This window comes from Rhinolophus sinicus, linkage group LG02, assembly GCF_036562045.2.
Source record: "Rhinolophus sinicus isolate RSC01 linkage group LG02, ASM3656204v1, whole genome shotgun sequence".
Lineage (NCBI taxonomy): Eukaryota > Metazoa > Chordata > Mammalia > Chiroptera > Rhinolophidae > Rhinolophus > Rhinolophus sinicus.
The window spans coordinates 146174986-146186849 of NC_133752.1; the positions used below are offsets into that span (position 1 = coordinate 146174986).

Here is an 11864-nt window from a genome sequence, read left to right on the forward strand (position 1 = left end):
CTCATTATATGATCATTGTGGAAAGACTAAGTTTAAATCTGAATATTATAATTTGAAAATAATCAACTTTATATCAATTCACTAATATATACAAACAAGCTAAAATAAATTTCTTCAGCATATGCATTTAATTATTCATTTACAAGTATAGAGATTAAAAACCATATGACAAGGGATAAGAAAAATTCAGAACTAGTAGATGTCATTTTGCCAATTCTAACATCGCTCCTAATTTTTTCTTTGAAAATGAGGTACAAATGCACAAAAATAGCATGAAAGTGTTAGAGGATACACACACACACACACACACACACACACACACACAGAGATCTGCAAATTTTTGAGAACAATAAAGTGATGAAAAGGTCAGTTTAAATAAGTAGTTTTACTATTTCAATATTCAATAGGAATATTAATGACATAGAAATTATTTTTAAATTACAATAATGTGCAAGTACAGTCTTCCAAACATTTATTATCTATTTTAATAATGAACCTCTGACAGTTTCACTTTTTTGAAAAAATCGTTATCTTGCTGACCATATCTTTGAAGGCTATTTTCACTTGCTTGTTCCTTAGGGTATAGATGAAAGGGTTCAATAAAGGGGCAACAGAGGTATTTAAAACAGCCACCCCCTTATTAAAAGTTGCTGCATCTTTAACAGAGGGATTTATATACATAAAGATACAGCTTCCATAAGAAAGTGAGACCACAATCATGTGAGAGAAACAAGTAGAAAAAGCTTTTTTTCTTTGCTGAACAGAGGGGATTCTCAGAATTGTCCTAATAATGTGTGTATAGGAAAGAATCACTAGCATCAAGGTGAGGATGAGGGTAATCGCAGCAAGGACAAATTCAATCAGTTGTATCAAATATGTGTCTGAACAGGATAAATGCAACAATACAGTATAGTCACAATAATAATGATTGATGATGTTGGATGCACAGAAACGCAGCTGGAGAGTCATTATATGTAGCACAATGATAACTACAAAACCAGAAAACCAGGAACAGAAGACAAGTTGAATGCAGAGTCTCCTGCTCATTATAGTTGTGTAATGTAGTGGTTTGCAAATGGCAACATAGCGATCATAAGACATGGCAGTTAAAAGGTAAAATTCGGTTGCTCCCAGAAAGATAGCAAAAAAATACTGGGTGAAACAACCAGCAAAAGAGATAGTCTTGTCTCCAGTTCCAATATTGACTAGCATTTTGGGAACAAAGACAGAGGTAAATGATATTTCCAAAATGGAAAAATTCCGGAGGAAGAAATACATAGGACTCTGAAGGCGATAATCCAGCAGGGTCACAATGATGATGGTCAAGTTTCCCATGATACTTAAGACATAAGTGAGCAGCAGAAAAAGGAAAAGCACAACTTGAAGCTCCATATCATCTGTCAGTCCCAGGAGAATGAACTCTATCACTGATGTTTGGTTTCTCATCATTAACTTAAGACAAATTAAGGCAGAAAATAATAATGATAAAGTTTGAAATGAAACAAAAGTTTCCTGTTTTTTATTGAAATACAAAGTCAAGGTAAAAAAAAAACAATTAGACGCAAAATTTTAAACTCTGGATCTTTCTCAGCCCCTTATTTTTTTTAAATGTCATATCTGAAAGCAACAAATGAACAAGATAAATGAACAAACAAAAACTTACAGACACAGACAACAGTATGGTGATTTCCAGAGGGAAAGGGACATAGGGGTGGTCGGAAAGGGTAAAAGGGATCAAATACATGGGAATGAGAGAAGATTTGACTTTGGGTGGTGAACACACAATGTAATATACAGATGATGTATTACAGAATTGTACACTTGAAACCTATATAATTTTATTAACCAATGTCACCCCAATACATTCAATAAAATTTTTAAAATAAAAGAAGTTGTGGTATATATACACTATGGAATACTATTCTGCCATAAGAAAAGATGAAATAGTACCATTTGCGACAACATGGATGGTTATTGAGATTATAATGCTAAGCAAAATAAGCCAGACAGAAAAAGTAGAGAACCATATGATTTCACTGATATGTGCTATATAAAACTGAGAAAAACAAAAGAAGAAGACAAACAAATGAAGAAACAAAAACTCATAGACACAGACAATAGTTTAGTGGTTACCAGAGGGTAAGGGGAGAGGGGGGTGGTAGATGAGGGTAAAGGGGATCAAATATATGGTGATGGAAAGAAAACTGATTCTGGGTAGTGAACACACAATGTGATATATAGATGATATATTACAGAATTGTACACCTGGAATCTATGTAACTTTACTAACAATTGTTACCCCCATAAACTTTAATTTAAAAAAAACTTTTTAGGGGCAGCCAAATGGCTCAGCTGGTTAAAGAATGAGCTCTCAGCAACAAGGTTGCTGATTTGACTCCCACATGGGCCAGTGAGATGCGTCCTCCACAACTAGATTGAAGGACAAAGACTTGTAGCTAATGGGCCCTGGAGAAACACACTGTCCCCCAATATTCCCCAATAAAACTTACTTTTTAAAAAAAATCCAGTCCTGCTTTAAAAAAATAATTTTTTAAATAAATAAAAAATGACATATCTTTTAAGGGAGCAACATATTTTCCTACTTTATAAAGATCCTGCTTCTTAGGGACATTTTCAATTATATCAATATTTATTTCTCACCATTTTCCTTGTTATTTCTATTCTGATTTTCCTCTCTAAGTTATTGCATGCGGTCACATGTATATAGACACATCTAAAGCAAATTTAGAGAGTAGGTTTTACTTGAGATTTCTTAAATTAGCCTTTTAACTCTCAATTTATTAGCCAAAAAAAGTAAATATAGTCCAAGGTATGAACTATAGGAATAAAATTGATGTTGGTTGTTTTCTCCTTTTTTGCTGTTTTACATTTTTTGCTTATTTCAACTTTCCATTTTGAATAATAATTCTATGCACCTGCTGAAGCTCAAAGCCTGGATAGCTTTTTCTCTTAATTCTTAATAAAATGTTTGGAATTCATATTACTTACAGTTCCTGGGTCATGACAAGGGCTCAATAAGTGCCATCACCATTTAATGTAGATATATGGATAGTCAGTCCTTGGTGAGATATTAATCAAAATATCTCACTGATTGTGCTTTCCTCCTGTACACAGGTTTTGCCTATCAACATATTACACTTCCTTAAAAAGTCAGTTCAAGCTCAGCTCTCCATACAATTTTATCTAAGAATACCAATCAACAATAATTGTTTCTCCTTTTCTTTGCAAAAATTTACCGTAACATAACATGGGTCATAATGTCAAATTATTCTTAGTTATATCAAATATATACACTTTATGTGTCCAACTTTAACATAAATAAATTGCCCACAAGAAGAGCTCCTATTTCTTTATATCTCTTATACACAGGCCAGAAATTATACAGATTTCATGAAAATTTTAATGCAAAATGTATTTGTTGACTTCTCTTTAGATTCATAGCCCTATTTTATTGAATGCTACGGAGTTTTTATGCAAATAGAAGCTCCAATTAAATTTATGCATACAGTTGCTCAGAATTCTCTTTTAATATTTAAATCATCAGACATGAAGATATATTACTAAGAGAATGCTTTTTCCTACTCAAAAAATTACAAAATTGTTTTCATTTTAACAATGTTTCACTACATACATCAGTATATTTTCATATTACAATGTGGAATAAGTTAGTAGTAGTAACACATCTTAAATCTTCATCAAAGTAAAAATTTCAGGAATATTTAATACAGACAAAAGGGCAGTTTTGCCAAGTTAGAAAGGTTTATTGTCCAGTAGAATTCTATTTAAAAATTTTCAGGATTCCTAATATTATAAGTTTGGTCAATTTTCACTTTTGTAGAAAATTGTCTCTTTTGTTAAATAAAGTGGTTTCCCCTTATCCACAGGGGTTGTGTTCCAAGAACCCCCGTGGATGCCTGAAACTGAGGATACTGCCAAACCCTATATATATATGGTATTTTTTCCTATACATGCATACACTTTACCTCTTCTCTTTGATATATACAAATTGCCAGCATCACTACTTTGTACATTGGGGTCATTATTAAGTAAAATAAGGGTTACTTGAACACAAGCATTGTGTTGTCAGTGACAGTAGATCTGATAACCAACACAGCGACTAAGTGACTAATGTTATACAGTGTGAATATGCTGGACAAGGGATGACTCACATCCTGGGTGGGATACAGCGGGAGAGCAGGAGATTTCATCATGCTACTCAGAATGGCGAGCAGTTTAAAACTGAATTGCTTATTTCTGGAATTTTCCATTTCATATTTTCAGATCAAAGCTGACTTATGGGCAAAAAACTGCACAAAATAAAACCGTGGATGGGGGCTACTGTACCCCTATGTTAACATATTTAAAAGCTATAATGTGCTATACAGTTATGCAGTGTTATATTAAAATTCTATTATGTTAATGAATAATAATTTACTAATAATGTAAATTTCAGTGTTAATTGACATTCTGGCTATTTATGTCTGGATATATTATCTTGACTCTATAATAAGTTCAGATAAATGAGTGTGAGAGATTAAAAATTATGTGCAAATAGTAAATTTTATAAAAATATTTTATATTCAGAGAAATATTAAACCACTACTTTCACTACGACAAAACATTTCATTAAGTTATAATGTTGTGCTACCTAGTTGAAATAAATCTTGTGGATTTGAACAATCAGTAATGATTTTCTGTTTCTACATAAAAGTAATTAGCATGTCAGAATATTGGTGTGAATCTTCTAGTTTGAGATTCCAGTTATTAACACTTAAAATTCTAACTCAGAAAGTAATTAATCAAGTAATTGCATTCACTAAGAAACACTAATATTCTAAAATTTTCATTGATGAAATAGTAATTGTTTGACAAAAGAAAAACTTTGTAAATGATTCCCACACAATAGAAACACTTTACTGAATGAATAAATGAATGAGGATCCAAAAATGAGAGCAAAAACAAAATATTTATATTAGTGAGTGATCTTATCATCTATTAAATAAAAGGTAAATAAAATGATAATTTTTATATAAGAAGAAAAATTTATGTAAACCTATTTCTTTCAGCATAGTAAAAGATGATAATCTTTTAGTGCTAGTAGCGCTATTCTCAGAAAAAGAATGTATAGATATACAAGGTGTGATTAAAAACTATGGTAAATGTTTAAGTTTTTAAAAAAATTTATTACAGTTAAAGACACATTGCCATTAACCCCCTCAAAATATCCCCCCTCACTTTCAACACTTATCCCATTGTTCTTGCCACTTCCTGAAGCAGTTCTGGAAGTCCTCTTTCATGAGTGTCTTTACTTCATCCTCCATCATGACAATGCTCTGTGTTACACATCACTTCAAGTATGGCAATTTCTGTCAAATAAAAACATTACAGTGTGTCCTCATCCACCTTATTTGCCGGATCTGGCACTATGCGACTTCCAGCACTCCCCCAAAGTCAACATGACCATGAAAGGCAAATGTTTTGAATCAATTCAGGACATCTAGGCAGCCACAACACTACAACTAAAAACAATAAAGAAGACTTCCAGAACCACTTCAGAAAGTGGCAAGAACGATAGGATAAGTGTGTTCGAAGTGAGAGGGAGTGTTCTGAAAGGGATTAATGGCAATATGTCTTTTACTATAATAATTTTTTTAAATTTAAACATTGACCGTAATTTTTAATCACACCTCTATATACATATATTCATTAATATGTGTATATAATCAAATAATAAATACTTGATCCAAACAACATTTACTTGGCAAAAAAATATATTGTCTTCGGAGATTTACTGCTAGGACACTGATAAATAGAAAGATAAGGTTTATTTGTAGTTACAAGGATGTGGAAGAACATTCCCAATCATTTCTGGATAACTTTAGTTATGAATCCCTTCTCGCAAAGAAAAATCATCCCAATAATGAATAATATATAACTCTTATGTTTAGTCTCTGTCTCCTTCTGTGGTGGACCCCAAAGCTTTAATAAATATCTATTAGTTTATGGAGCCTTGTTCTAGATTACATTTTGGAGGAAAGGTAAGAAAATTGAATCTGTCAGAAGTAGGAATGGGCATAGTGGAAAACAGAATAAATGTGATTTGATTAATTTTACCACTTTAAGCTCTAATTCTGTGAAGATGGTATAACATTTTCTGCCTGAAAATATGTATATATGCCAAAACGTTGTTTTGAATTTTTACCTGTATTTGTTTAAATCAATCAAAATTTTATTTAAAATTATGTGCATACAATTAGGAAATGGTAGAGAAACAAAACAACAAGGAGACTATACCTCTCTAGTTAAATGCAGGTGTCTCCAACCCTCTCTTTCCTCAAACAGATTCGTGAATCAGTTCTGCTTCAGTTCCAAATCAGCTCCTTTTGTCCCTGAATTGGAGAATATAAATGTTTAGAGCCCATCGGGAAATGTTCCCCAGGCCATCAAAATTTGTCCGCCTCAAATTGTCCAGAAATGTCTAGCTTTCTGGCTGACACAGGTGGGTCAAAAATAAGGTAAAAAGAAGAAAACAAAGCATCTAGATTCTAGAAGCATGTTGCGGTCGTCTGCCAAGCCTGTCTTACCAGTCCATTGCTCTTAGAATTGATCTCTTCTACGTGACTGGATATCTCAAAAACTCTGCACCTGCAGTTCCATCTTTCTGTGATGTTCTTTCTCTAGACGTCACATGACTAGCTCCCTCATGTCATTCAGAATTCAGAACTGAACCTGCCTCAAGACCATACTCAATTACAGACACTACTCAATGATTGTCTAACCCTTTGACTTCCTTGATATTTTATACATAGATTTTTTTTTTAATGTTCACATCACTCCTAAATTATATTATTTCTTTATTTGCTCGTGTGCTTATCATCTGTCATCCTCACTAAATTGTACGCGCCACAAAGTTTATTTAATGTTGTATCTCTAGGACTTATAAAAGTGACTAGCACATATTTGGAATTCTATAAATATATATTAATTGAATATTGTTTTTTAATCTGAATCTTATTAGGTTGGTGCAAAAGTAATTGCATTTTTTGCAAATATTTTTAACCTTTTGAACTGCAATTATTTTTGCAACAACCTAATATACCACTTTCCTCTAAGCTTGAACTATCTCATCATGTCATGTTGCCTTAATCTTTTATAAAGGATCCAAAGTCTTTGAATGAACTATTCCTTTTCTCCAAAGTAACCCAAAGATACTTAACTATAGAAAATGATAAAGTTGACAAATCAAAAACAATTTGAGCACATTCTAAATGAATATTGACAGCTAAGAAAGGAAATAATCTCCAGAAAATAAATTTAAAGACATGGACATATGTGACTTAAATGACAGAGAATTCAAGATTGCAGTTCTGAAAAAACTCAACAAGATGCAATAAACTCAGAGAGGCAATTTAATAAACTCAGAAATAAAAATCAATGAACAAAATGAATACTTTACCAAAGAGACTGAAATTTTAAAAAAGAACCCAATAGAAATTCTGGAGCTGAAGAACTCAATAAAAGAGATGAAGAATGAAATAGCCAGCTTAATAATAGAACTAACCAGATGTGTGAAAGAATTAGTGATATCAAAGATAGAAATCTGGAAATGATACAGTGGAAGAAAGAGACTTGAGAGCTAAAAGAAAAAACAAAACAAAACAAAAACAGGGTCGGCCCGGTGGCTCAGGCAGTTGGAGTTCCATGTTCCTAACTCTGAAGGCTGCTGGTTCAATTCCCACATTGGGCCAGTGGGCTCTCAACCACAAGGTTGCTGGTTCAACTCCTCAAGTCCCACAAGGGATGGTGGGCTCCGCCCCCTGCAACTAAGATTGAACACGGCACCTTGAGCTGAGCTGCCGCTGAGCTCCTGGATGGCTCAGTTGTTTGGAGTGCGTCCTCTCAACCACAAGGTTGCAGGTTTGACTCCTGCAAGGGATGATGGGCTGGGCCCCCTGCAACTAGCAACGGCAACTGGACCTGGAGCTGAGCTGTGCCCTCCACAACTAAGACTGAAAGGACAACAACTTGACTTGGAAAAAAGACCTGGAAGTACACACTTTTCCCCAATAAAGTCCTTTTCCCCTTCCCCAATAAAAACAAATCTTAAAAAAAACAAAACAAACAAACAAAAAAAACTCTACAAGAACTATCTGACTCTATCAGAAAGAGCAATATAAGAATAATGGGGATACCAGAAAGAGATGAGAGGGAGAAGGGAACAGAGAGCCTTTTAAAACAAACAGTTGACAAGAACTTCCCAAACCTATGGAAAGAACTGGATCCTTGAATCCATGGAAAACAGCCGAGGTAAAATACAGAAAAAAATATTGGAAGCTTGAGGATGAAGATAATATTCAGAGAGCCAGACAGATGAAGGCAGGAAGATTTCAATAAATCAAGTGGGTATTAAGAAAGGCAAGTTCAAGAAATTGGCTCTGTTACAACACAGCTTTCTGCCCCATGCTTCATAGTGGGAACAATTTCAGTTAGAGTCAAAGATGGATCCGACAGATGTGATTCTTAATTTCATTATCAGGAATTGGTTATGCATCTTTTATCACTTTGTCATTTCTACCTAACAAAGCTCCCTTACACTTAGTGTCTTAAAATAATAAGCATGTATTACTGCTCTTGAGTTTATGGGTCAGCGAGGCAGTTCCACTGATCTGAATGGACTGTAAACCGGTCTAGACTGGCCTCAGTTGGGATGAATCAGATTGCTTCAATAGGTCTCTCTTCTTCCAGCAGGCTAACCTTGGCTTGTTCTCATGAGAATCACATGGGTGCAAGAGAGGGAGAGCAGATACATGCTTGGTTTCTTGATTTTTCCCCTCTGAATTGTCACAACATTCCTTCTGTCACATTCTCTTTGCAAAAGCAAGTCAAGGATCTAGGCTAAATTCAAAGGATGGGAACATAGACATTTTCCTGTGGAGTGGAGGTGCAGAGTCACATTACAAAGGACATGGCTGTTTTTTAATCCATCTACCACACATTTCAGGAGGAATTCCCTAATCACTTTCAAAGCCGTGGACAGTATTAGTGTCCTAGGGTTGTAGTAACAAATTACCACAAACTGGGTGGCTTAAAGCAGCAAAAATATATTCTCTCACAGTTCAAGAGGTCAAAAGTCTGAAACCAAGGCGTCAGCAGGACTGGTTCCTTCTGAAGGTTCTGAGTAACAATCTGTTCCATGCCTTTCTCCCAGGTTCTGGTGGGTGCCAACAAGCCTCCGTGTTCCTGGCTTGCTACTGCGTCCCTCCAACTTTTGCCTCAGTCTTCACACGGCTGTCTTCCCTATGGGTTTCTGTATCTCTGCATCTCTCTCTCCTTATATAATAACCCTAATTGTTGGATTTAGGGCTGACCCTAATCTAGTATAACCTTATCTTAAACTGATTACATCTATAAACGCCCTTTTTCCAAAGAACGTCACATTCATAAATACCCAGTGTTAGGACTTCCGATTATCTTTTGGGGATGCACAATTCAATCCACAACAATGAATATGTGTATACGCTTAAGAGAAATCAAATGCTCTGATTTGAAACATAAGCCTGTAAATTCATAAAACAGATAAAAGACCAACCTATAAACAAGTTTATAAGAAAAAGAGGAAATGACAATTAACATACAAAGTTTCCTTCACCTTCTTTTTGCCCTCCACTATCTGTGTTCCCTTGCCAAGCACAAGGCACGCTTCTTTTTCAACTTACATTTAAACTCCTTTTGCAAATTTGTCAATGAAAACTCCTAACCAATCTCCCAACTACTTTGCCATTACATTGTTTTTTGTATCACAAATTTAGAACCTCCTCCTTTATAGATGATCAAATAGTTTTTATCTTGACCAAAATCACCAAGATAGTTAATGAAACAATTAGAAATAGCATCTAGGTTTTCATTTTTATTTTATTTTCAATTTCACTAGTTTTATTTAACATCCATCAACTCATATAATTACAAAAACATTTTTTCCTGTGATGAGAACTTGTAGAATGTACAGTCATAGCAATTTGCAAACATCTCACACAGCAGCATTAATTATAGTCATCATGTTGTACACTGCATCCCCCGTACTTACTGATCCTATAACTGAAGTTTGTACCTTTTGAACACCTTTGTCTAATTTCCCCATCCATATCCCCCACACCGGCAACCACAAATCTGATCTCGTTTTCTGTGAGTTTGGGTTTTTGTTTTGTTTTTTTAGATTCCACACATAAGTGAGATCACATGGTCTTTGTCTTTCTCTGTCTGACTTATTTTACTTTGTATAAAACCCTCAAGATACATCCATGTTGTCACAATGGCAGGATTTCCTCCTTTTTATGGCTAAATAGTACTCTATTGTGTGTATATATACCATATTTTCCTTATTCATTCATCTGTCATGGACACTTAGGTTGTTTCCATGTCTTGGCTATTGTGAATAATGCTGCAATGAGCATGGTGGTGCAGATATCTCTTCAACATAGGGATTTTGTTTCCTTTGGATATACACTCAGATCTGAAATTACTGGGTTATATAGTGGTTCTATTTTGAATTTTTTGAGGGCCCTTTATACTGTTTTCCATAGTGGTTATAGCAATTTACATTCCCACCAACAGTGCATAAATGTTCCCTTTCTCCACATCTGCTCCAGTATTTGTTATCTCTTATCTTTCTATTTTTTAATTAAATTTATTGGGATGACATTAGTTAATAAAATTATATAGGTTTCAAGTGTACAATTCTATATACATCACCTGTATATTGCATAGTGTTCACCACCCAGAGTCAGTTCTACTTTCATTACCCTATATTTGACTGTTTTTACCCTTTTCTACTTCCCCCAATCCCCCTTTGGTAACCATCTCTGGTAACAACCATACTGTTGTCTGTGTCTGAGTTTTTGCTTGTTTGTGTGTCTTGTTTGTTCATTTTTTGTTTTCAGTTTCATATCCCACATATGAATGAAATCATGTGGTTCTTGACTTTTTCCATCCATATAGCATGATATATAAAGAATGTCTACAACTCCGTAGCAAATAATAATAATAATAATAATCCAATTAAAAATGGGAAAAGGATATGAATGACATTTTCCCAAAAGATATTTAATGGCTAACAGGTAAGTGAAAAGCTGGTTAATATCACTAATCATTAGGGAAATACAAATCAAAACTATGATGACATATAACCTCATGCCTTCTAGGATGGCTAGCATCAAGAAGACAAGAGAGGACATCATAGGAATGGCTGCAACAAGGTGGTCTTCTTGAGTTCTGCTCCAGAATTTACCACAAATTGAACATCTATAACCCTTCAAAGGACTCTCTGCTCATCACACAGAACAGCTAAGAGACCCATACAAGGATTACTTAAAGGACCAGCCCAAGAGGCACAAGATTCAACACACCCAAAGGCCAACTCCAGACCAAACCAGAGTATTACTGGGTTTGACCTACAAGTGACACACCCCGAGGGAATTCTCTACACGCACAAGAGCCCATAGGTACCAAGCCTCATTTGAGAGGTCAACCCTCATGCAGCAGATCATCCACTGTGGGCAGAGCCAAGTCTCACAACTAGTCAACCTAGGAGTCAATCCCACCTACTGACAAGCCAAAAGCAATTGAAGTTCAACTTTAACAGGACAATGTACACAACACAAGGGTCACCTTTGGAGCACACGCACAGGAGAATAGGGAAGTGGTGCAAGTCAAATATAAAGGACACATACTACATAAGATAACCCAGCAAAAAACAAGAACCCTAGGGGATCTACCTAATACATCAAAACAAACACGGAGTCAGCCAGAATGGGGAAACAAAGAAACATGTCCCCCAAATAAAGAAC

General features: G+C 34.9%; 1 protein-coding gene across 1 annotated transcript; it reads right to left on the bottom strand.

Moving 5' to 3' along the window:
• Nucleotides 1–507: 507 nt before the first annotated feature.
• On the bottom strand, nucleotides 508–1449 carry LOC109443682 (olfactory receptor 2AP1). Its single transcript, XM_019724362.2, has one exon. The coding sequence runs from the start codon at nucleotides 1447–1449 to the stop codon at nucleotides 508–510; it is 942 nt and encodes a 313-aa protein (XP_019579921.2).
• Nucleotides 1450–11864: the final 10415 nt, after the last annotated feature.

Excerpts from the sequence above, each read along its gene's own strand:
- LOC109443682 (XM_019724362.2), bottom strand. The coding sequence starts at position 1,449 with ATGATGAGAAACCAAACATCAGTGATAGAGTTCATTCTCCTGGGACTG.